This window comes from Podarcis vaucheri (genome assembly GCF_965113315.1).
Source record: "Podarcis vaucheri genome assembly, chromosome: 4".
Taxonomy (NCBI): Eukaryota; Metazoa; Chordata; class Lepidosauria; order Squamata; family Lacertidae; genus Podarcis; species Podarcis vaucheri.
The window spans coordinates 18,982,611-19,009,376 of record NC_138762.1 but is presented as its reverse complement, the minus strand read 5'-3'; the positions used below and the strand labels follow the sequence as shown (position 1 = coordinate 19,009,376).

Sequence of the window (26,766 nt, the reverse complement as noted above, 5' to 3'; positions counted from 1 at the left end):
GAAAAACTTGCAAGAAGAAAAAACTTGCGGAACGAATTAATTTCGTCTTGCGAGGCACCACTGTATAAAAAGAGCAATTTTCATCTAATAAATCTTGAATGGTGATTTTGAGGCATCAGCACCACGAAGAGCACAGCTAGCAGAAATTGGTGGAAAATGTCTGAACATGACTGGTGTCTTGGGGATTTTGGATGGGCTAATCTGAAAGGGGTCTGCTGGTTTCAAAACAACTGGCAATGGAAATGAGAATTTTTATCAGCATCCAGACTATCCCACGTTGGAAGTTACATCTGACGCCCACAATAACTAGTGGGTAGGTTTAGAAATACAGGGGAACCTCAGTTCCCGAACGCTTCTGTTGTCATACGTTTCGGTTCTCGAACGCTGAAAACCTAGAAGTAAATGCTTCCGTTTTCAAACATTTTTTTGGAACCTGAACGTGAGACACGGCTTCTGTTGAGTGCAAGAAGCTCTTGCAACCAATGGGAAGCCACACCTCAGTTTTCAAATGTTTCGGAAGCCAAATGGGCTTCCGGAAGGGATTTTGTTTGAGAACCGAGGTACCAAGGTATACCTTAAGGTATCTGTATCTGTATCTGTATAGATAAGGCAGTAGATGTCCTTGGCCATTATCTACTGTTCATATTCATGATCCCCCTACTTTTGTTTGCCTCCGGCTCCATTCACCACTGGCATTTGGCCCCCAAAAGGTTGCCCAGAGGGAAATGTGGCCCTCAAGCTGAAAAGGTTTCCTGATCCATGTGGTAAACCACAGTCAACAGCTTACTATGGACACACAGATGGCCCTCACTTCTCTTCCCCTTGTGAGGTGCAATCCATGATGCCTAGCATTATTTCTGAACAGAGAATTGTTGTTTGTTTAGCTCCAAAACAAGCCACAAGATGAAGTAATGGTTTGTTTTTGGTTTACTAATTGCGGTTTGTTTGAGTGAGAAACAACCAAACCATGATCTCTGCTCCAGGTATAATACTAAGCTGGGGATCATGATTTGCTGTTTCTACCCATTCTAAAAGAGAAGAAAAGCAGGAGTGAGCCCTGCATTCACGGTTAACCATAAGCTGTGGCTTTCGGTGACTTGTGAACTAGGCCATTGGATGCACTGAATATATGGACCTCTTGCTAGAAAATTAAATATCTAGTTGCAGTTAAAAATGTTAACAGTGAAAGTGGCTTCATTTACTTTTTTCAGTAATAAAACTGCACCCAAAGAAGTCTGGAAAGAGAAACATGATAAACTGCCAGTGATGTTTAAGGTTTTATTTTAATACCTTGCTGTTTTATTGTTTTAGCAGTATATAAATATTATGAGCATCTTTTTATGACCAACTGATCTTTGACAATAAATTATCAAAAGGCTTACTTTTTAAAGATGATGTTTAAAAACTGAATGCACACAGGATTGCTGGGAAACAGCTGGTGGGTTAGTGTAATAGTCATCTTCACAGTTTCATCTCTCCGGGTTACACAAGACAGTTCTGTAACCTAACCAGGGGTCAGTGGAATATATGAGTTATGTGGTTTCTCTTCAGACTACATCTTCTCATTTCTAAATACAGTGGTACCTCGGGTTACAGACGCTTCAGGTTACATACGCTTCAGGTTACAGACTCTGCTAACCCAGAAATAGTGCAGGTTAAGAACTTTGCTTCAGGATGAGAACAGAAATCATGCAGTGGCGGTGCAGCAGCAGCGGGAGGCCCCAGTAGCTAAAGTAGTGCTTCAGCTTAAGAACAGTTCAGGTTAAGAACGGACCTCCGGAACGAATTAAGTTCTTAACCCGAGGTACCACTGTACTGCAAAAGGATTGTACTGAGAATATTGTAGACCCTGGGATGAGTTAGGAAACTAATGGCTGAAATCTCATGCCTAGCTTGCTTTCCTTTGAAATGTGCATACGAAAGCCTCTCCATAACTGAAAGGAAAGCAGATATCACACACCAGGCAGCTTCTACAACCAGTGAACAACAGGAAGTCTACAGATTGTCAAGGCCTGGTATAAATGTAGGTGCCTTATTCGGAGAGGATATGGCTATCAATGGCTTCTAGGCATGAAGGCTATGCTACCTCCAGTATCAGAGATGCAAGTAGGGAGACTGCTCATGAACTGTTGCGGCATCTGGTTGGCCAATGTGAAAACACGATGCTGGACTAAATGGGCCTTTGGCCTGATGTAACAGGGCACTTCTTACGTTTTGTCATCGGGTAATTGCACCAATCAGGGAAATAAAATTATTGACTTTCATTACTTGAAATAAATGAATCTCGGGACAGGCAGTTAATTTTACTAACGAAATACTTCCCCAGAGTTTTATTGTTTTTGCAAGCCATTCATGCTTTGGGGGGGGGGGGCTAATAAAGTTTCCAGGGGGTTCACCAGCTGGTGCCTCTCACCAAGTCTTGGCATTCAGCTAGTCCACGACACCCTTGTTAGTGCAGTACAGCCTCCCTAATAGGTGGGCATCCAACCACTGCTTAAAAATCTGTAAGCAATGGGAGTCCACCACCTTCTAAGGCAGTCTCTGTTCCATTGTCAGAGGAGCTCATACCATTAGGAGGTTCTTGTGATTTGAATCTACTGTTTTAGGGCCTATCCTCTGGAGCAACACAAAACGAATTTGTTCCAGCATCATCAAGACAGTTCTTACGATATTTGAAGGCTAACATATCGCCTCTTAAGCAACTCTTTCCCAAACAAAACATACCAGAATGTTGGCTCCTGCATATTTTAATGATGACCACGATCTTACCTTATTCTCCAGTTTCTCTGTTAGAAACAGAGATGCACCATCAAATACTTTGGTTTTCCCTTGAAATTCAGCATGGGTATACAACAGTGCAGTCCGCAAACGTCTCGACACCAGCTCTGGCATAAATTCTACATGATACTGGTAAAGCTGCCATTCCCTTGGCAAGCCTAAACTAAACAGGTTGGTAACAAGTTTCACAGGAATTCCACTTGAGCCTGAAATAGACAAACTTTATTAAAATTCACTTTGCATTAACAAATAAGTATTCTTGATTCTTTTCAATGTGCTGCTTGCCTTGGTTGGGTAAAACTTTTCTCCAGGCAAGGAAAGACCTAAACTACAAATCACTCCTACTGTACTAATGGAGATATACTTGCAGCTGCCATAACAATGTGCAGTGTTTAGCATACAGAGCCACACAACAGGAGCTAAATATGTGACTGCCTTTATAGATAAATTTAACTTAAGACTATAGGCCTGGTTCACACATAACACTAATACATGACCAAGTCAATACATAAGCATGCAGGTACACACAGTAAAAATTATAGCAATTTTGTTCCGCCCCACCCTCCAGTCCTGCTGCTGTCACCCTACTCAGAGAAGCCATGGTTTCTCTTTGCGTCACAAGTAAACCTTGGTTTCTCTCCCCTGAACAAACAACAAATCTTGGCTACAGCTTATGGCTTGTCTGGAGCGAGACAAATGACACACCATGGATTACTGTGGGTAGTGCAGCAGCAGCAGAGCTGGTAGGGGGAATGAAATGGACATGATTTTTACTGTGTCTGCATGTTTACGCTTAGCCATGGTGTGGCTTAGTGCTATATGCAAACTGGGACAAAGAGTGTATACAATGCCTATGCTATGTATTTGACATGCACTCAGTTGTGAAGACTGTATGAGATTGGCTCTGGTTCTCTTCAGTGTTGTGATGCCCTTTCCACTTTCTTCCGTCTCCCCAGGCATGAACGTGCCAAATTAATTAACAACCCAAATCTTGATAGAATAACACAATATAAAAAGTAGACACACCTGGATCAGAGAAATCCTCTGAAAATGGACTTATCTAGTAGATTTCCTTCTGTCTCCTGTTTACACCCCAATTTGAGAGGGGCCATCTTTTGTATTTATGCTGCCACAAGACTGCTGTTTCTACTACAAATTTTTTTTTGTACATTCCTAATCTCAGTTTACTCAGCTGAATTTTAGCAATCATTTTGCCAAAGGTATAAATTCTCTGTTCAGGCTGTTTTATAAATTGGTCTAGCGCATGGGTAGGCAACCAGTGGTCCACGTAACTGATGTGGTTAAAGTCCCCCCCCCACACACACACCAGTAGCCTGCCAGCGCCCAACACTTTTCTGGTGGCAGTGGCGGCGGCTGCAGCAGCATCACTGGGGGAAGATGTGTGCAGAGTCAAGCAGCCTTTGTCATGCCCTACAAATGAAGTGGCTTCAGTGTGGGTGCAACCAAGTTTGCTTGGAAGGAGCAATTCATATTTTTCAGTGTAAAGCAGACAAGAAGAGCCTGTGGGCTAGACCATGAGACTTCACAAGAGAGAAAAAGAGAAAGAGAGAGAAAGCAAGAGATTGGTTATTTGGTGGCTTTGTGCCTTCTCTCTTTCTATAACTGAGCACACAACTCCAACATTTTCTTAAAACACACAAACACTTCCCAATGGCAAGGCTATGCACAGGCAACCCTACTCTCTCCCATAACACGGCAACTGGAATATTGTTGTAGCTTGGCTGCTACAGTGCTAGTAAAGCTCAGGGCAAAGGCCATGTTGCTATAGTAGGATGGCTACTTCCAGATGAAAATCCCTTTCCAGACAAAGATTACTGTACCTGTTTTAGAATCTTTCACATGTTTTATTGTCTCCCTGGTATTTACTCCCATGTCTTGAAAGTTGCAACGGATCCTTCCCCCTCTGTCCATCACTTTATACCCAGAACGTCCGACAGAAAAGCCATCTAGAAGACAAAGCAAACATAAAATCAAAGAGAATGAGAAAAACTCACCATGAACATCATTTAACTATCAACAAAATGTAAAAAATGAAGAAGCATGGTGAGCTTTTCCAGGAACAGCATATCACAATACAGGGGTTCTGTTATGCACCCTAACATATTGTTATTAGGGATGCAGGTGGCGCTGTGGGTTAAACCACAGAGCCTAGGGCTTGCCAATCAGAAGGTCGGCGGTTTGAATCCCCGTGAAGGGGCGAGCTCCCTTTGCTCGGTCCCTGCTCCTGCCAACCTAGCAGTTCGAAAGCACAAAGTGCAAGTAGATAAATAGGTACCGCTCCAGCGGAAAGGTAAACGGCGTTTCCGTGCGCTGCTCTGGTTCTCCAGAAGCGGCTTAGTCATGCTGGCCACATGACCCGGAAGCTGTATGCCGGCTCCCTCAGCCAATAAAACGAGATGAGCGCTGCAATCCCAGAGTCGTCCGCGACTGGACCTAATGGTCAGGGGTCCCTTTACCTTTACCTATATTGTTATTGGATTGGGGGTGGGAGTTTAATGTCATATTTGGGTCCCCTGTGGTTTTATAACTGTGAGGTGTATTTTGTAATAGGGAAAAATGGTCTCGGCGGCCGCCCCCAGTCACCAGTCTAGCTGCCGCATTCTGGATTAGCTGTAGTTTCCGAGTCACCTTCAAAGGTAGCCCCACGTAGAGCGCATTGCAGTAATCCAAGCGGGAGATAACTAGAGCATGCACCACTCTGGCGAGACAGTCCGCGGGCAGGCAGGGTCTCAGCCTGCGTACCAGGTGGAGTTGGTAGACAGTTGCCCTGGATACAGAATTAACCTGCGCCTCCATGGACAGCTGTGAGTCCAAAATGACTCCCAGGCTACGCACCTGGTCCTTCAGGGGCACAGTTACCCTATTCAGGACCAGGGAGTCCTCCACACCAGCCCGCCCCATCCCCCAAAAACAGTACTTCTGTCTTGTCAGGATTCAAGTTCAACCCATTAGCCACCATCCATCCTCCAACCGCCTCCAGGCACTCACACAGGACCTTCACCGCCTTCACTGGTTCTGATTTGAAAGAGAGGTAGAGCTGGGTATCATCTGCATATTGATGGACACCCAGTCCAAACCCCCTGATGATCTCTCCCAGCGGCTTCATATAGATGTTAAAAAGCATGGGGGAGAGGACGGAACCCTGAGGCACCCCACAAGTGAGGGCCCAAGGGTCTGAACACTCATCCCCCATCACCACTTTCTGAACACGGCCCAGGAGGAAGGAGCGGAACCACTGTATGACAGTGCCCCCAGCTCCCAACCCCTCTAGACGGTCCAGAAGGATGTTATGGTCGATTGTATCAAAGGCCGCTGAGAGATCCAGCAGAACTAGGAAACAACTCTCACCTTTGTCCCTAGTTCGCCGGAGATCATCAACCAGTGCGACCAAGGCAGTTTCAGTCCCATGATGAGGCCTGAACCCTGATTGGAAGGGATCCAAATGGTCCACATCCTCCAGGCGTGCCTGGAGTTGTTCAGCAACCACACGCTCAATCACCTTGCCCAAAAATGGAAGATTTGAGACTGGGCGATAGTTGGCCATACTGGCCGGGTCTAAAGATGGTTTTTTAAGAAGCGGTTTAATGATCGCCTCTTTCAGCGGATCTGGGAATGTTCCCTCACAGAGGGAAGCATTCACCACCCCCAAGAGCCCATTGCCCAGCCCTTCCCGGCTTGCTTTTATTAGCCAGGATGGGCAAGGATCAAGGAGACAGGTGGTTGGTTTCACGCGTCCAAGCAGCCTGTCCACATCCTCGGGGGTAACGGATTGAAATTGATTCCATGCAACTTGACCAGACAGGGCTCTAGCACTCTCCCGCCCCGGCCCTGCTCCCACGGTGGTGTCTAGCTCCTTCTGAATATGAGTGATTTTATCTGCAAAAAACTTTGCAAAATTGTTGCAGGATATCTTGGGGTCTTTACAAGGCCCTGGTGGTAAAGGTGGTTCCGTTAAATTGCGGACCACCTGAAAGAGTCTCCCGCTACTATTTTCCACAGATGCAATAGAGGCGGTGAAGAAAGTCTTCTTCGCCGTCGCTATCGCCACTTGGTAGGCTCGACGTTGAGCTCTAACCTGTGTCCGGTCAGATTCGAAGTGAGTTTTCTGCCACCGACGCTCTAGCCGTCTCAGCGATTGTTTCATCGCCCTCAGCTCCGAAGAAAACCACGGGGCTGTCCGGGCTCCATGCAATCGGAGAGGGCGCTTCGGAGCCAGACAGTCGATAGCCCTGGTTAACTCCGCATTCCAGCGGGCCACCAGGGAATCAGCTGAAAGGCCATCAACATGGGATAAAGCATCCCCTACCACTCCCTGGAAACCATTTGGATCCATTTAAGTGGCGGGGGCGGACCATCCGAATTGGTCCCACCTCCCTGCAGAGGGGAAGGGTCGCGGAGAAGTCCAGTTGCACCAGGAAGTGATCTGACCATGGCACTTCTTTGGTTTCACTTTTACTTAGTGTCAGATCACCCACGTCACTAGAGGTGAATACCAGGTCTAAGGCATGTCCATGACTATGAGTTGGGCCCAACTTATTCAGGGACAGCCCCATGGAGGCCATGCTTTCCACGAAGTCCCGAGCAGCCCCTTGTAAGGTCGTGTCGGCATGGATGTTAAAATCCCCTAGGACGACCAAACTAGGTGTCTCCAGGAGAACATCCGCCACGACCTGAAGCAGCTCGGACAGGGAATCCTTGGTGCAGCGGGGAGGTCGGTACACCAAAAGGAATCCTGTACTGCCCCTATTGCCCAACTTCCAGAACATGCACTCAGAAAACTGGGTCTTCCCAGTAGGACGCCTGATGCAAACTAATGACTTCCTAAAAATCACTGCAATCCCCCCTCCCCGCCCACATGACCTGGGTTGCTGTGTGTAAGAGAAACCTGGTGGGCAAGCGGCAGCAAGGACAGGCCCATCTGCTTCCTCCAACCAGGTCTCTGTCACTCATGCCAGGTCAAATCCTCCATCCACAATCAGGTCGTGGATGGCAGTGGTTTTATTCATCATTGACCTGGAATTACACAGCAACACCTTCAGGTCATGTGGGTTTCCCCTGTTGATTCCAGTATCCATCTGGTCAAGGCCAGACCCGGAGGCAGGGATAGTCTTCAAACAACGACTAAACCTGCCTCCTCGGTAATGACATGGTCTGGTCTTAGCGTAACTCCGCCTCCTGCCCATGATCACCGAGATCGGATGTCCCAGTGCTTCCCCCCCTGTGGAACTTGTCCCAGCCATCGTGTTGGCTGGGGCCTCACTCCCAGGCAGCCCTGATCCCGCCCCTTAAAAACAAAACACAAACTATACAGAACCAATAAAACAACAGAAAACAAAAACAGAACAATTATACTAAAATTAATCCCCAACCAAATATCCATCCCACCCACCCACCCCCAACAAAGGAAAAAAGGGGAAAAAAGAAATACAAATTTAAATTGCCACCGACTGCTTGAGGACATTTGAAAACACATTAACCACTTGGAACAGGGAAGCAATTGCAGAACACTTCCCAGCTTCCCCAAAAGTTTGTTCCAAATAAGGGCCTGGGCCACGCCCCCTGGGCCAGTTGGAGAAGGCCCTGGAAGGGAGCAGGCCCTGCAGTCCTCACCCAGCCGATGGCCCGAGGCTTCCATAATAATAATATTATTAATAATATTAATATTAATATAATAATATAATAATATAATAATAGTATTATTATAATATAATAATAATTTATTATTTATACCCCGCCCATCTGGCTGGGTTTCCCCAGCCACTCTGGGCGGCTTATCATGAAGGCACCACCATCTCCAGAAAACTTCATTCCAAGAAAACCAAACCAGGAATATGTACCTACACCCCTAAAATCTCTACTTCAAAATTGCAGTGTGTGCAACAATATTTTCCTTTGGAAAAGGATTGATCTTAGAGCAAAGCCTCTTCAGATGACCTGAAGGGTGAAGTGGCCTGTGTGGAAGAGGGTGCTGTCTCAGATATGCCATGTAAAGTTTTAAAAGCAAAGGTTTTATGTTGTGAACTACCCTGTGATGTACAGATGGAGGGTGGTATACAAATTTAATTAAAAAACCCTCAAATAATTACCAGCATTTTGAACACCTTATCATGCTCTGGAGAGAAAGATGAGTTAACAATAGTTACTTATTAAATAGTGATTTAAGCCAAACACTTACATTTAGGGGGGCTGTTCCCAGAACTTGTATTATAATTTTCTTTCTGCAAAGCAAAAGAATCCCCACTCCCAGAGCAACTCTGTGAAGTAGAAATGGCAGAAGAGACAGTGGCACAAAGGTAGCAAATATCATTTTAAAATACTATGCACAAAAGTAATTTATTTTAAAGAAAAACAAACCATTCCCTATTGACATGTGGTAGAATAGAAGTGTAGAGATGTTTGTTCATCAAAACAATTGAATGCTTCAATGGGGACTTCTTGTGGCCCGCCAGATATTGCTGTACCCCAACTTCCATCAGTCCCAGCCAGCATAGTCCATGGTCAGGCATGATGGGAGCTGCAGCCCAGCATCTAGAGAGGCAGATTCCCTACCCCGGGTTTAATGCAACCAACAAGTAAAGAACAGACCCCTTTAAATATATAGTATAATACAATTCATGTTATGAGGCTCTATATCCTGAGAAGTGGTCTGGAACAGACCTACAACAGACCTGTTAAGGCAGGTCTGGGTCACTTTCTGCATATTGCAGATGGGAGGCTGAGAGAATTGAACAGATTACCGAAGCCTTAAGGCTTCCTCTTGAGTTGATGGAACTTGATGACAGAAGCAACATTTGGAAGATTGGAAATAAATATACTGCACAAAATGTGGTTAGGTATTCTGGGGTGTACCTAATGGTGTATAGCCCAGGCCCATCATCTGATTCATTTGTTTGTTTCACCTTGTAATCTTTATAGCGAGTTCTGTGTTTTAATTTGTATATTGTTCGCTTGTTTGCCTAACATTGGTTTCCCTGTTTAGCAATAACCATTGGTTACAAGACGACAAATAATAGTGACTAAGGTTTGGGAGCAATAGCCCACCACTTTCCCTCAAAAGATCAGAATTTGTGGAGATGGTCCAAGACATTTTGGTGCCTAAAACAGACAGTTATATGGTTGTTGGCATCCATCTGTCTCAGGAGACAATGGAGGAGTGTGCCTTTGGGGCAGTGGTTGCAGCACATGCTGTGGCTGCAAAGACTGTCAGAGGAGAGACAGGTTTTGTTGCAGCTGGGGCAGATGAAGGCATCTGGTTGTGCTGCTGCAGATGCACCATGGCGTTACTTCTCTCTGCACTCCTCCCAGCCATCATTCCTCCTCTGGACACTGCTATGGATGCACAACCTGACTCTGTCTCCAGCCACTGTGGTTGTCTGCAAGGGATTCCCAAACGGTGGGGATGACGTTGCCGACCTTCACATGTGAAATAACTGGCAACTTTGCTTGCATTGACTAGTACCCCAAAATCTGCTGCATGTGGTGAGCCTCCACACCCTGCTTAAGTAGGGACATTTCTGAGACTTGAGTGAACACTCCCCCCCCCATAAAAACAACAAATCAGTCACAGAATCCACCTACATACCGGTTGCAGGGAGCCAGGTTGTCCAAATGTAGGGTCTTCTTCAGAAAGGATTTGCCCTCTGGCTTTTACTCGAGCCCGCCCAGTCATCACTGCAGATTTAAGCTGCTGAAATAAAGAAAATGATACAGAGAAATCCAGTCATTTGAAATGAATGCTATCCAACCAGGTCAAGTTTGAGCAATATAGGTACTACTGTAGAATGCACAAGAAAGAGGGGACTGTGAATCCTTCAACAGCTGGAACGTGTCTGGGAGGAGAGTGACCAAGATGATAAACGGTCTGGAAACCAAGCCTTATGAGGAATGGTTGAGGGAATCTGGTATGCCTAGCATGGTTAAAAAGTAGACTGTGAGGAGATAGAATAGCCATCTTAAAATATCTCAAGGGCTGTCACATTGAGGATGGAGCAAGCTTGTTTTCTCCTGCTCTGGAGGCTAGGACCCAAACCAATGGATTCAAGTTACAAGACAGGAGAATCTAACTAAACATCAGGAAGAACCTTCTGACAGTAAGAGCTATTTGGCAGTGAAACGGACTCCCTCAGAAAGTGGTGTACCTTCCTTTACTGAAGGTCTTTATGCAGAGGGTGGATGGCTACCTGTCATGTATGATCTAGTTGAGATTTCTGCATTGCCGGGAATTGGACTAGATGGCCCCCGGGATTCCTTCCAACTCTACAGTTCTATGATTCTAATTGACTTCCCCTGTAGAAAACTACCCGTGCACTGAAGTCATTTTAAGAGGTTTCGCCCATATCCCCCAACTCTCAGAGGTGCTGTGAGTGGGTGGTTATATGGGACAGGGCCATTTCTTTATTTATTGCATTTATATCCCATATTTTTTCCCAAAGAGATCAAGGTAAAGTACAGTGGTACCTTGGTTTTCAAACACAATCCTTTCCAGAAGATCGAATTCCGAAACATTAAAAAAAATGAAGCATGCATTTCCGGAAGCATTTATGTCCTGAAAACTCAACACACAAGCCGCGTGGCACGTTTGGCTTCCAAAAGGCGTTTGAAAACTGAAGCAGTTACTGACACTCTAACCACTTATTCTCACTGGCTTTTAGAACCCCCTCCTAAGACCACAAAAATCCACTCCTAGTTCCTCCCCACAAAGCTTCTTTGTTTCAGCATCTTAATTTAGTTGTTGGTATTTGTAGTAGTAGTAGTAATAATAATAATAATTTATTATTATTATTTATAACCTGCCCATCTGGCTGGGTTTCCCCAGCCACTCTCAGAGGCTCACAACAGATCTAAAAACATCAATGCTGAAAAACTTCCCTATTTCTGCACAGGAATTTTGTGGTGTGTACAGCAGCCCTTAAACCACGGTTCTGAGAGTTTGCAGATGTTCCTTATTTGAAAGACTGACCTCCTCCCTACTGTGGATTCAGACAAATTCAAATAATTTAACCTGTGCTTGCTGTTTTGGAGTGGCATTTTCCTGTTGTTGCAAATTCTCATTTGGCAATTCTAAGTAATTTTAAGAAAATGTGGAGGAGGCGCCAGCATGGGATTTGCTGGGAGCAGTAGTGTACTTGTAAATTTTTAAAAGCTGGAGCTCATCAAAACAGCTCCCCTAGATGAATACAAAAAAAGCAGGCAGCAGGGCTTTCTCCATTATTATTATTATTATTGTTGTTGTTGTTGCTGTTGTTGTATGTGTGTAAAAAACAGCAAAGAACAGCTGCACAAATACAGTATAAATATCCTGTCTTAAAATCAGTGGGACTGCAATTCACTGTGTTTTCATGACAGTAATAATGAATGAATTCGCATTTGCTCTCGATTTATGCGAACATATCACAAACATAAAAGCCTTGTTATCACCTCATTCACTTGCCAGAGCAAGGGAGATGTGTCAGTACCCCTGGGATCCAGGAGATGGCATAATCACTCCTGGGTTCCCAGTCCACTGTACCACCATGCATCATATGAGCGGATTGCTTCTAGACACAGATTGTGCATGGATAAATATTATATTTGTAATGCATTTATAACAATTATGACTTAATTATTGTACACTTGTTGGAAAAGTAGCGTTATTTATACCCTTATATGTAGGGATGCGGGTGGCGCTGTGGGTTAAACCACAGAGCCTAGGACTTGCTGATCAGAAGGTTGGCAGTTCAAATCCCCGCGACAGGGTAAGCTCCCGTTGCTCGGTCCCTGCTCCTGCCAACCTAGCAATTCAAAAGCACGTCAAAGTGCAAGTAGATAAATAGGTACTGCTATGGCAGGAAGGTAAATGGCATTTCCGTGCGCTGCTCTGGTTCGCCAGAAGCGGCTTAGTCATGCTGGCCACATGACCCGGAAGCTGTACGCCAACTCCCTCGGCCAATAAAGCGAGATGAGCGCCGCAACCCCAGAGTCGGCCACGACTGGACCTAATGGTCAGGGGTCCCTTTACCTTTACCTATACTGAATTGTACTACAGTTTCAAGCACTTTTTCTTTGGGTCCCCCCCCTCTTTTGGTTCACTTTATCTGCACAATGAAAAAAAAAACTCAAGTTTTTTTTTAAAAAAAACAAACAAACCAAAACATTGGGAGAGGAGAAATGTAGCAGGAGGTTTCTAGACAGCTGGAATATGTGTAATGCAAGTGTACAAGGGAAGTGAAGAGAAATGATGGAGGAATAGGCATGAGCAATGATGGATTAGAAATAAAAGACACAGGGGCAGAGGAAGGGGGCTGCGGTAGGGGCAGGCCACCCCGGGTGTCACGACTGAGGGGCCCGCAGTGCGCCCGAGCCACAGGTCTCTCCATACATATGCTACGTTACTGTTTTTGTTAAATAAATTGTTTAAATTGTTATTAAGGAAATGATTATTTTTCTCCTTCCAATAAATCACAGCAGAAAAGTTGTCCAAATATAGTTAACTTATTAAACCTCACAATAATTTCATAATTATCTGTCTATGTATTTCTAATACTATAACCAAATCAGTAATTTTTGATAAAACGGTAAAAACTACTCTGAAAATTTATTCTTCCAATAGTGAAACCTTCATCTGGTTGTAAATATTAAGATTATACCAGCAGGAATGTCTTTCCGTAAAAAAAAACTGATTTACTGACTAGTGATTTAAACAGATTTAATTTAAATCAAATCCACCTTGGAGCACACTCGTCCCCATTTGTGGGCAGATTTTACACTAGAGAAGAATGTCCTAAAAGAGCCAGAGAAGTATACTATATTATCCAATTTAAAAACAGATAAAATATACAAAGTATAGGAGCGGTCAAGTTGTCAGTGTTTCATCCAGCTCATTTGATGACCTTAGGCCAGCCAGTCTCTCATTCCAAACTGAAAGGGGTTGTTGCAAAGTTTAAAATTGGTCTGGATGATTGGTAAGAACCAAGGGTAATATCGGGATCCGCTTGGAGTCAGTAAAGGCAGGAGAAAAAGGCAGTAATACTTTATGAAATTGCAGCCATGGATTGGGCAGGAAATGGATGTTGGGGAGACAGAAATGTGATCTCCCTCTCCCCATCCACCCCAATGGTTGGGCATGTAAAGAGGTTGTAAAAGGTAAAGGGACCCCTGACCATTAGGTCCAGTCGTGGCCGACTCTGGGGTTGCGGCGCTCATCTTGCTTTATTGGCCGAGGGAGCTGGCATACAGCTTCTGGGTCATGTGGCCAGCATGACTAAGCCGCTTCTGGCGAACCAGAGCAGTGCACGGAAATGCCATTTACCTTCCCGCCGGAGCGGTACCTATTTATCTACTTGCACTTTGATGTGCTTTCGAACTGCTAGGTTGGCAGGAGCAGGGACCGGGCAACGGGAACTCACCCCGTCACGGGGATTCGAACCGCCGACCTTCTGATCGGCAAGTCCTAGGCTCTGTGGTTTAACCCCCAGCGCCACCCGCGTCCTCTAAAGAGGTTATAGCCCTTCCTTAAAATTTCCTACGTTCTTCTACCGCCCTTCATCCAGGACCGTGTAAAATACAGCATTCTAGATAACGAAAGTAGCTAAGAAACACTGAATGCAACATCAGCAACAAAACTAAAAGACAAAAATAAAAATTACAAAGTAGACTGAGGGATTGCACAGATCAAAATGTCTGGATATTGTGGTGGGTTGTTTTTTTTTAAAAAAAAACCCCATAATTTAGCTGCTTGAAAACAAAGATTATGGCGGGGGGGGGGAGGGAAAAAAGCCAAGATTTGGGGAAACCGAGCCTTGGAGCCAGCGGGAGTCTGAATTAGGGTTGGGGGGGGGGGAAATCCGACGCAACGGCTTAGGAGACGCGGGTTCAAATCGCCCCTTTGCCAGCCGCACCCAACGCTCCTTAAATGAACGGCTTTCCCCCCCCAAAAAACCACAACCACCCTAATATAAAATACGTGAGGGTATATTCTTCTTCTTCTTATTTGCTTAAGCCAGTACTGACCCCTGGGGGGGGGGGAATGACACTTGGCAGCGGGAGCTCGAAGCCTCCTCTCGCCTCCCTTCCCGCCTCGCGCTGAAAGCGGAGCTGCTTCGCCCCGCAACCCCCGCTGCCCTCCCTGCGCACGGGCCTCGGCGCCTCGAAGCCTCGCGGCCGCCAACGACCCGCCGACGCCGAGCCCTCAACCGCTGCCAGAGAGGCTCTGCTGCCGGCGCCCTCCCGCACGCGCCGCCGCTGACGCGCTTGCGGCGCCGCTCCTCTTCCTCGCCCGCCGTTGCAGTTCGTCGTTTCTGCCGGCAGGGGGCGGTGCGGGGAGGGGAAGGAAGCGAGCGTGCACCGTATATTCCGAATAATTTAATTTTCCGTTGCTGGAAATTGTGGGTAGGATATGCAGGGGGGGGGTAGGAGATTTTATTTTATTTTATTTTATTTTGCAATCCGATGGTTTCCTCGGGTGATAAAAAGGTAATTTGCAATGAGCCCAAGCGCGCGCAAAAATCCCGTTGTGTTTTTTCCTCCTCTGCCCGAGGCCGTCGCTGGGAGTAACGCGCGCAAATCCCCGACGGCTTGCAAATAAGTTTTTGCTCTGCTGCTCCAGTTCATCTGCGTCTGTTCATCCAGTTCCTAAACCGTGTCACACTTATGATAATCTTTTATTCTCTTGTTAATTATGCTGTTTTAAATGTGCATTTTATATTTGACTTCACTTAGCAATGTTTTCTTTTGAAATGTTTTAAGATTTTTTTTGGTTAACTTTATGTATTCCGTAGTTAACCTCCTTTGTGATGTTTTATTTTGAAATCTTTATGATAATATTTCAGTTTTAATTGCATTGCTTTGACTGTTTATACAGTGGATGCTCTGGTTGTGAACGGGATCCGTGCGGGAGGCACGTTCGCAACCTGCAGCGCCGCATCTGCGCACCGCAGGTCATGATTAAGCGCTTATGCGCAAAGCGCAATTTAGCACCTCTGTGCATGTGCAAGCGCTGAAACCTGGAATTAACCCATTCCGGTACTTCCGGGTTTGGCGCAGTGTGCAACCTGAAAACACGCAACCTGAAGCATCTGTAACATAGCTGTCAACGTTTGCCTTTTTAAAAGGGAAATTCCCTTATTCCAAATAGGATTCCTCGCAAGAAAAGGGAAAAGTGGACAGCTAAGGTCTGTAACCCAAGGTATGGCTGTATTTGACTTTCTTCGGATGGTTTTATTTAGATTTTATTGATTTAGTATGCTGTAAACCACTTTGAGATTTTTCTTAAAAATATAAAGTGGTATAGAAGTTAAATAAATAAAACAAAAATAAAATCTGGGTTTTGTGTGTGCAGGCTCCCCCCCCATAAAATGTATATAAGACTTGATTTTTGTTGTTTTTAAAAGCACTTTAAAAGCCCTTGAAGCATTTTGCAAAAATAAAAAAAGATAAAAATAATCCGGGAGGGGGGAACGGGACGATAATTAAAACCAAGTATTTGGAAAATTCAAAAAAATAATTAAAACCCATGATAAACTTAAAACACATGTCCGTATTGCATGCGTCTGGTTAGGCTTGCCTAAGCAAGAGTGTTTTTAAGCAGCCACTGGAAAACGCATCAATAAAATAAACAGGAACAGTTGTGATAACAATTCATTCAGATCCTTTGCAGGGCAGGATTTAGGTTTGATAAGGCCCCAACCTACTGAAGGTAGTGGGGCCCTTTATATGTCCAGCTGTCCTGTGCCAACAACAAATGGCCACTGTTTTTTGTGTTGAACATATGCTATATCAGGGGTAGGCAACCTAAGACCTGGGGACCGGATGCAGCCCAATCACTTCAATCCGGCCCGTGGACGGTCCAGGAATCAGCATGTTTTTACATGAGTAGAATGTGTCCTTTTATTTAAAATGCATCTGGGTTATTTGTGGGACCTGCCTGGTGTTTTTGCATGAGTATTTATTTTATTTTTATTTTATTTCTGTACCGCTTTATATTTTTAAGAAAAATCTCAAAGCGGTTTACAGCATACTAAATCAATAAAACCTAAATAAAACCATCTGAAGAAAGTAGAATGTGTGCTTTTATTTAAAATGCACCTCTGGGCTATTTGTGGGGCATAGGAATATGTTCATTCCCCCCCCCCAAAAAAAAGTTGGCCCACCACATGGTCTGAGGGACGGTGGACTGAAAAAAGGTTGCTGACCCCTGTGCTATATAGTAATTTATGTACCTAATAGGTATCTAAAGCCATTTGCACATAACAAAATATGTTTTTTTATCAAAGTAATTGTTGAACTTACCCTATATTTTGGAAATATACATCCATTTTCTTTTCCCTTTAATTTTTTTGGGGGCCCCCAAGAGAGTGGGGCCCCAAGCTATAGCTTGTTTAGCTTATACGTAAATCCGGCAGTGATCCTTTGCAGAGGCCAGTTGGAGCAGGCTGAGAGCTGGTTGATTCCTCCTCTCGGGTCATTTTATTGATGCACAATACTGAGCTCCCTTGTTTTCAGTGCAAATCGTCACTCACCCACTTCTTCCCTGGTGGGTGGGTGTGTACATTTTGTGGTTCGCCTTGGGTGCCAGAATGTCTTGGGCTGACCCTTGGGCTAACGACAAGCTGTAACTGCACTGTCTCCTATGGTTTGCAGCTTGCGGTTTAGATATCACCCCATATAGGCAGATAGACAGACAGACAGATGATACGTGATTCATTAAAACAGTGGCACTGTGCAGTTGAGGTTCACTTTCCACATTCAGCTGAAACACAAAGCATCCACTCTTCTGCTGCATTTGTATTTTCCTATCACATCTGTTATAATGTAGTGGATTTATCTGACTACTCTTGATCACTCCAGCAGGCAGCAGATGGGCACAACAGATCGCGTGGGTGTGATTTGTGAGGATTACAGAGGAACAAATGAACTGAAATGCCGTCAGGCCTGATTCTGGAATATTGGCTAGCACCCAAGAACATCCCTCTAAAAGCGACACGTGGAGAATAATCTTCCCAAGGTGAAGATAACGTGGCACATCGCTCCAGCAGTCAGAGGGCACAATGCTCAGCCTGATTGTTGTTGTTGTTTAGTCGTTTAGTCATGTCCGACTCTTTGTGACCCCATGGACCAGAGCACGCCAGGCCCTCCTGTCTTCCACTGCCTCCTGCAGTTTGGTCAAACTCATACTGGTAGCTTCGAGAACACTGTCCAACCATCTCGTCCTCTGTCGTCCCCTTCTCCTTGTGCCCTCCATCTTTCCCAACATCAGGGTCTTTTCCAGGGAGTCTTCTCTTCTCATGAGGTGGCCAAAGTATTGGAGCCTCAGCTTCAGGATCTGTCCTTCCAGTGAGCACTCAGGGCTGATTTCCTTCAGAAGATAGGTTTGATCTTCTTGCAGTCCATGGGACTGAGTCTCCTCCAGCACCTTAATTCAAAAGCATCAATTCTTCGGCATTCTTTATGGTCCAGCTCTCACTTCCATACATCATTACTGGGAAAACCATAGCTTTAACTATACGGACTGTACTATCGCTTTACTGTGCCTGGGTGCTGATAATATTCAGGAGGTACTTGGTTCATAGGAACTTGTGCCTTTTTTGTTGGGGGTCTCTGGCAGGTGGAATGCATTGGAGCATGAGGTAGCAGATAAGATAGGACTTGAATCGTAGAGATCAAGGTTCAAATCCCCACCTAACTATGAAACTCATTTTCGGCCAGATACTTTCACCACCAAAGATACTTAGACCTTCCAGGTCTCCTCTGGCTGAGGGACTCAAGGCTGTCAGCAATGCTCAGATTGAAGGCCAAACTGTTTACCTAGCACATGGGTAGGCAAACTAAGGCCCGGGGGCCGGATCCGGCCCAATAGCCTTCTAAATCTGGCCCATGGACAGTCCAGGAATCAGCGTGTTTTTACATGAGTAGAGTGTGTCCTTTTATTTTAAATGCATCTCTGGGTTATTTGTGGGGCATAGGAATTCATTCATATATATTTTTTGAAAATATAGTCTGAGGGACAGTGGACCGGCCCCCTGCTGAAAAAGTTCGCTGACCCCTGATCTAGCATCAGGGTTTGCTCCAGAGGGTGGCAAATTTGGGCATTTGCCACTGCCCCCAAATCGGCAGAGGGCCCGCCAACCTAACTCACTTTGCACAGAATATCCAATGACACTGGATGCAGCTTCACATTTAAAGCAGTATCATACCACTGTCATGGCTTCCCCCCAGTTATGGGAACTGTAGTTTGCTAAGGGTGCAGAGAGTTGTTGGAAGACCCCTATTCTCACAGAGTTACAGAGTGGTTTAACAATTAGTCCCTCTTCCCAGGGAACTCTGGGAATCGTAGTAGCTCTGTGAGGGGAAGAGGGGGGGGTCGCCTAACAACTCTCAGCAGTCTTAGAGCCAGGGCTTTCTCGGCCGCGGCTCCAACCTGGTGGAACGCTCTGTCACAAGAGACTAGGGCCCTGCAGGACCTGACATCCTTCCGCAGGGCATGCAAGACAGAGCTGTTCCACCAGGCCTTTGGTCAGGGCGCAGCCTGACCCCCTCCTCTGGCAATCTGCACAAACAATTTTGCTTGATGGTTGCCATTAATTTGATTTTAATTTGATTTAATTAATTTTAGAATGAATGTTTTAGAATGTTGGACTATTTTGACTGTTGTTAGCCGCCCTGAGCCCAGCTTCGGCTGGGGAGGGCGGGATATAAATAAAATTTATTATTATTATTATTATTATTATTATTATTATTATTATTATTATTATTAGCAAACTACAGTTCCCAGGATTATTTTGCAAGCTTCATTTGCAATATCCATGCTACATAATCGGCATTAAAGCGCCAGCCCAAGAAGGGAAGGCGGAAATAAAACAAAAGGAAAAAGAGACAGAACATGCAGAAAAACAATGATTCTTTTTTTTAAATATTTTTATTACATTTTTCAGATACAAAATCAGAAATATAAGAAAAAAACAAGAAAGAAAAAGAAAGAAAGAAGAAAAAATCCAACTTTCCAAAGCTTTTTTTATACAACCAACTGGACTTCCCCACATCTCCCTCACCCTGCATTCTTTACAATAAAAATATCAGCAAATTATTACCTTGTTTCATGTCTTATTTTGTACCTTTCAGATATTATATTTTTAGATTTAAAATACTTTTTATCAATTACTTGTACCTTAAATTAAACATAATATTACTTTAAATTTCAACCTTTTCTTACTTATAACTTAGTTTCCTGTTTCACCAAATCTAATTGCTGAAGCTAAAATTTCCAAATCATGCAAATTCTTAACATTCATACAACTTGTAATATTTTTGTAAGTAGTCCTTAAATTTTTTCCAGTCCTCTTCCATTGTTTCTTCTCCCAAATCTCGGATTCTGCCAGTCATTTCAGCCAGTTCCATGTAGTCCATCAATTGCGTCTGCCACTATTCCAGTGTGGGTAAATCTTTTGTCTTCTAATATTTTGCGATGAGTATTCTTGCTGCTGTAGTTGCATACATTAAAAAAATTCTATCCTTCTTTAACACTTTCTGGCCGACAATGCCCAAGAGGAAGGCCTCTGGTTTCTTGGGAAAGGTATACTTAAATACCTTTTTTAACTCATTGTAAATCATTTCCCAGAAGGCCTTCACTCTTGGACAGGTCCACCAGAGGTGAAAGAATGTCCCTTCAGCCTCCTTACATTTCCAACATTTGTTATCAGACAGGTGATATATTTTTGCAAGCTTGACTGGGGTCATGTACCACCTATATATCATTTTCATAATATTTTCCTTCAGAGCATTACATGCCGTGAATTTCATTCCGGTGGTCCATAACCTTTCCCAGTCCTCAAACATGATGTTATACCCAATATCCTGAGCCCATTTTATCATGGCAGATTTGACTGTCTCATCCTGAGTGTTCCATTTAAGCAGCAAGTTATACATTCTCGAAAGTACTTTAGTCTTTGGCTCAAGCAATTCTGTCTCTAATTTCGATTTCTCCACCTGGAATCCTATTTTTTTATCCAGTTTGAAAACCTCTTGAATTTGAGCGTAATGTAACCAGTCTCGCACCTTATTCTGTAATTTCTCCAAGCTCTGCAACCTCCAATTATCTCCAATTTTTTCTATTATTTCCCAATATTTCGGCCAACCGGCTTCCATATTGAGTCTTTTTCGGGCCTTAGCCTCCATTGGTGATAACCATCTCGGGGTCTTATTTTCTAATAAGTCTTTGTATTTTGTCCAGACATTAAATATTGCTTTTCTGACAATATGGTTTTTGAACATTTTATGAACCTTTACCTTGTTGTACCACAGATATGCATGCCATCCAAAAGCATTATTAAACCCTTCCAGATCTAGGACATCAGTGTTCTCTAAAAGTAACCAATCCTTCATCCAGCAGAAAGCTGCAGCTTCGTAATATAACCTTAAGTCCGGCAGGGCAAATCCCCCTCTTTCCTTTGCGTCAGTTAGAATTTTAAATTTTATCCTGGGCTTTTTGCCCTGCCAGACAAACTTAGATATATCTTTCTGCCATTTTCCAAAACATTCCACTCTGTCCACAATCTGTAGGGTTTGAAACAAAAACAACATCTTCGGCAATACATTCATTTTTATAGCTGCAATTCGACCCAACAAGGAAAGTTTCAGTCTTGACCAAATTTCTAAATCCTTTTTAATTTCTGTCCAACATTTTTCATAATTGTCTTTAAATAAGTTCAAATTTTTAACAGACAAACTAACCCCTAGGTATTTCACTTTTTTAACCACATTTAACTCTGTCTCTTTCTGAAACCCATCTATTTCCAAAGATGTCAAATTTCCCCCCAAAACCTTGGTTTTTTGCTTATTCAACTTAAATCCCGCCACCCGACCAAACTCATGAATCAGTTCTAAAACTCTTTTTGTACTAGATTCTGGCTCCTGTAGTTTTAAAACCAAATCATCTGCAAAAGCTTTCAGTTTATATTGTTTCACTCCGACCTGTATTCCTTGCACCAACCGGTCCTCCCTAATCATGTTCAGAAGCACCTCCAGGACTGAAATAAATAAAAGAGGGGATAAGGGGCACCCTTGTCGTGTTCCTTTTTCAATTTTAAACTCTTCTGTCACCACATTGTTCACTATCAATTTAGCTTTTTGCTCTGAATAAATTGCCTCTATACCATTTTCAAACCCCCGTCCCACTCCCATCCCTTCCAAATTTTTCTTCATAAACTTCCAAGAAATGTTGTCAAAGGCCTTCTCCGCATCAATAAAAATTAACACTGCTTTCATATTGATATTAATTTGCAAAAGCTCCAAAATGTCAATAATATTCCTGGTGTTATCAAACAGATGTCTACCTGGGAGAAAGCCTGCCTGGTCTTTATGAATTACTTCATTTAGTACTTTTAAAAATCTACTTGCCAAAATATCTGCAAAAATTTTGTAATCCACATTTAGGAGTGAGATAGGACGGTAGTTCTTAAGTTGGGTCTTTTCAGTTTCCACTTTAGGTATCAATGTGATGAAAGCTTCTTTCCACGATTCCGGTGCCTTCTTCCCCTCCATAATCTGATTGCATACCTCCATTAATGGTTGTATCAAAAAGTCTTTTAATGTCTTATAGTACTTGGAGGTAAGTCCATCTGGGCCTGGAGATTTGCCTAGTTGCATATTCTGAATGGCACCCTCAATTTCTTGTTGTGTTATTCTGTAGTTCAGGATTGTTCTCTTTTCCTGAGCTAGTTTTGGTAGTCCATTGATTTTTAAAAATTGGTCTATCTCAGTCTCTTCCTGCGGCCCTTGCGTGTAGAGTTTTTTGAAGTATCTCTGGAAACACTTTCTAATTTCTTCTGGTTTCTGAATGTTTCTCCCTTCGACCTCTAGATTAGTAACAGTATTCAATTTTTGTCTCTTTTTCAACTGCCATGCTAGCAGTTTTCCACACTTGTTCGCTGATTCAAATGATCTTTGTTTCATTTGTTTAATTTTCCATTCAACTTCTTGATTTATCAATTTCGCATATTGTGCTTGATGGAATTTAATTTCTCTCAGAACCTCTTTCGATTTTGGTTTTGATCTCAATTTTTTCTCTCCATCTCTTATCTTCTCTAAGATCTTATCCTTTTTTTCATTCCAGAGTCTTTTCTTAATCGTGTTCTGTTGTATCAGAAACCCTCTCATGACTGCTTTACTTGCGTCCCAGATTGTTCTCTTTTCCACCGTAGTGTTCAAATTTATTTCGAAATAGTCTTTTAAAGTTTTTTGGGCCTTCTTCACAATCTCCTGATCTCTTAATAGGGTGTCATTCATTTTCCATCTGAAGGAACCGATTGGAGTAAGTCTCAATTCCACTTTCATGGCGTTATGGCACCCCTGCCACGACTGAAAACTTGGATGTTAGCATCCAAAATGCATATGTTAAAAGTGCATGAATTGCAAGAGCTGTAGAACTCTGATGTCATACACGCTGTGGCAGTTATGGCAGTTAGTTGAAGAGTCTTAACTGTTGTGCTGCTGTCTGCCTCAGGGAGGCTTAACAATTTAATCTGTGTAAGATGTATTAACAATTTAAGAAAACACCCACCGGCATTGTATATTTAATCTGCAACTGCAAGTACAGTACACTAAGTAAAAGTAATTTGTTCTTTAAACTTTAAACACAGAGTTTTTATAGGAGGGAACTAATTAAAGGGTCCTGCAACCCAGGGCTCTCTTCCTCAAGGCTCTGCAAATGGGAACTAGAGTCTTAATTCCCACCAAAAAAAACAAAGCTGGAAAGTGAAAGTTTGATGTAGAGATCCTAGAAATTAAAAGAAAGACGACGAAAGAGGAAGAATAGAGCAATTTTAAAATACAATATTAAAACTAATTACAGTTGGTAGAATAGGGTGGGTCCTAAAATATCTGAGGTGTCAAATAATAATAATAATTTTATTATTTATACCCTGCCAGGATAAAGAGGTAGATCTTCAGCATATGCCAGAAGCTATGTAATGAAGGTAATAGACACATCTCTGTGGGAAGGGAATTCCATAATTTAGGACTTGCCACAGAGAGTGCCTGCCTACACTTTTAAAGACACCTGCTAAAAATGTGCTTTTATTGCAGCAAGCTTTCCCAGACATGGAATTGACTTGTACCGATTTCATCTCTGCTTTATTTATAGGGGCAAGTTTGCTGAGTGGGATTGCGGCTTGAAGTCTACCGATATCCGTGGTCCGAAGCTGGCTGATGTCTATAGTGACGGACCTAATGGAAACTGTCAGGGGTTGGAGGGTGAAAGCTGGTGGAGCTTGCATTTGGAAGCCGGCAGATGTTTCACGGCTGGTGTTTGTGGATGTCAGCTGGTTGAAACTCACCTTCAGAAGCCAGTCAACAGAAGCCGGTGGATATTTGTGGACTGAAGCAGGACCCAAACGTAAACGAATGGACCGATTGTATCTGCCGGTGTTCATCGTGGATGCTGGCTGGCGTACGCTTGTGTGTGGGAATGGGAGGTCTCAAAAATGGTCAGGGTGAAATGGTACATGTATGTGACCGAATGGGGTGGGATGTGTGGAAATGTTCATGATTAGATGGAAGCTGGAAGGCTGAAGGTTAGCATAACAGGAAAGGTGTGCTGGGTGAGAAATAAATAAGAAATAAGCAAACCCCTGTGGAGGTGCCTCCAAAATCGTCAGGCCACGGGAGGTTGTGCTGATGCTATTGGCTGTGGACTGCCTGTGATGTCACGAAAGAACATGGTGGCTGAGAGAGAAATGACAGTTATCAGAAGAGGGAAGAGGTTCAGGTGAAGGATGCTCTGGAGAAGTTTGGTCAGGGCCAGCTGGAGGCAGAGAAGGGAAATCTGGTTTAGCTTCATCCTGTCTATTGGAGTTGCCTGTTGTCCTGTGCCTCACCTACGTAGCTGTCAAAAAAGTCACAACTGATTTTTGTCACAGAGAATCCAGCAGCCCACCATAAACTTTTAAGGATCCTCAGTGTTTGAAAAACTTCCTTTTAGCTGAAACATCACCGTTAGGTCTAGTAAGGTACTTCAGGATGCGGATTTTTAAGAGGAAAGAACCCCAGTCAAATGTAGGGGTTCAGAGTGTGAGCTATGATGAACCACAAAGACACGGAATTGAATCTCACTGCTGCCCTCAATAAAAAATCCCAAAGAGGGGGAAATGTGTGTGTCTCTCCCCCCCCCCCCATCCTTCCTTCCTTCTTCCCTGCCCCACATATTTACAATGTAGTCTTCCTGGGCCCTTTTTGTCTGAGATCATTTCAGCTGGCAATGCTGAGGATTAAGACTGGGCCCTTATGCACAAAATGTAGGATGCTGCCTTCTACCCAATCAGCCCCTTGGTTCATCAACATGGTGCCCATCCCATAACCACTTTCTGCACCTCACTGGTTGTGATCAGTGGATATCAGGTTTATATACAAGAACCAAGTTGATCCCGGAAGCCTGAAGTCTACCCATGATTGTTAGAATGGATGCATTTCTTGCAGCCAAGGAAGGGGACCGGTGATTCTGCAGCTGCAGCTCACAGGTGTATTTGAAAGATAATTATAAACAAATTCAAATTGTTGGCATCAAACACTTAATCAGATGGAAATCTGATATCTCTTGGCAGTTGAAACAACTCTCTTAGCAAGAGATACTTTGGAGAACACAGCTAGAGGAATCGATACAGGTAAATCAGCACGAATGCAGTTAGCCTGTGGGTTTAATTTTCTATAGCATTCTTTACAAAACACGCCCAGTGGAATATTGGTTATTCAGCTGAATGATGCACTAGAAAAGCTTAACCATCTATTTATGAAGTGTCTATTATTATTATTATTATTATTATTATTATTATTATTATTATTATTATTATTATTAATTTAATTTTTATACTGCCCTGTACCCTATACTCATTAGCATGAGATATAAGATATTTGCTTTCTCCTGATGACTTCTAGAGTGACCAATTATGCAGTGCTAAAAGGCGCATTTTGAAATATATTTGCAGAAAGGACAAACATTACACAGAAAACTCAACTCTCTTCCACCCCTCCACTGTTCTGGCAGGTGTGTGTGTTTGCCAACCCCACAAGAGTCAATGGAGTGGGGGGGGGCATGGGGCACTAGTGCAATTATTTCAATCCGAGACAGAAATTAGAAATATAATATATTGCAGTGTAAGAAAAAGATACAAGGGCAAGTTGCTGGTGTTGCATTCAGAGTTTTCTTGCCTCAAAAAAACTGCTTGTGTGCTAGAAATCTGATAATCCATAATCATTTCTAGAACCCATGCTATTTTTCAAAAATAATACCTATATCATGATGCCACATAATCTTGTAATCCTAATCTTATTCTATAATATTAATATTTTGCCAGCAAAGAAAGGTAATCCAGTCAGCATGGTTTCAGACATCCATTTTTTTTAAAAAAAATATTGTTTAATTCTTAGCTAAGGAAAATCCTTATTTGAAGGAACAGCTCACATCAGGAAACCTATTACACATGGGTTAACGCTAAAGTCTAGGGGTTGCGTTGTACAGGAGTGTCTTACAGGGAAATTCTCAGGCAGAGCCTAATTGTCACGGTCCGGTCTACGGGCGATCAAAGTCCCGGCTGAGGACGTCGGGACCAGGGGCAAGATGGTGGGGTGGGAGCAGGAACGAGAGTCAGGAAGCAGGGAATCACAGGTCCGAGGGTCGAGAAGCAAGGAGTCAAGAAGCTGAGGTCCAAGTGTCAGGAAGCAAGAAGCCAAACGCAGCAAGGCAGAAAACGTGTTGCTGTGGCAAAGAGCTGAAAGGAAATGCTGACCTTATATCCCTTCCTGGCTCTTGCCACCACGTGCAGTGAGCTACCAAGCGGCCTCACCTGTGCGGCCGGGCCTTGCCTCTCCAGAACAAACTTAGGAAGGCTCCAGTCCTGCGAAGCCCTACTGGTCACAGGGCCTGGCTCCTGCACGCACTCCTGACACTAATCTGTCATGGTCTGCCATACACTCTGCAGATGGAAAACACCAGGACCCTTGACT

General features: G+C 43.7%; 1 protein-coding gene and 1 long non-coding RNA gene across 7 annotated transcripts in view; one reads left to right on the top strand and one right to left on the bottom strand.

Moving 5' to 3' along the window:
* The window catches only part of PIWIL4 (piwi like RNA-mediated gene silencing 4), a 40,886-nt gene extending 16,553 nt beyond the window's left edge, over positions 1-24,333 (bottom strand). Inside the window, exons 1-6 of one of the 6 annotated variants that reach the window (XM_082219102.1) lie at positions 23,886-24,333; positions 10,382-10,486; positions 8,975-9,053; positions 4,620-4,745; positions 2,770-2,984; positions 1,383-1,504 (exon numbers count right to left, since the gene is read on the bottom strand). In XM_082219102.1, coding sequence (XP_082075228.1) covers positions 1,383-1,504; positions 2,770-2,984; positions 4,620-4,745; positions 8,975-9,053; positions 10,382-10,486; positions 23,886-24,200 — 962 coding nt within the window. In that variant the 5' untranslated portion in view covers positions 24,201-24,333. Of the gene's footprint in view, positions 1-1,382; positions 1,505-2,769; positions 2,985-4,619; positions 4,746-8,974; positions 9,054-10,381; positions 10,487-12,216; positions 12,314-14,787; positions 14,898-18,968; positions 18,993-19,584; positions 19,604-23,885 lie in introns of those variants that run through there. The other 5 variants (XM_082219103.1, XM_082219104.1, XM_082219106.1 and 2 more) reach the window with 5 other exon arrangements.
* On the top strand, positions 14,926-24,024 carry LOC309530619. Its single transcript, XR_014218776.1, has 3 exons — positions 14,926-15,249; positions 17,623-17,779; positions 23,912-24,024. It is a non-coding gene; the product is annotated as an uncharacterized lncRNA (long non-coding RNA).
* Positions 24,334-26,766: the final 2,433 nt, after the last annotated feature.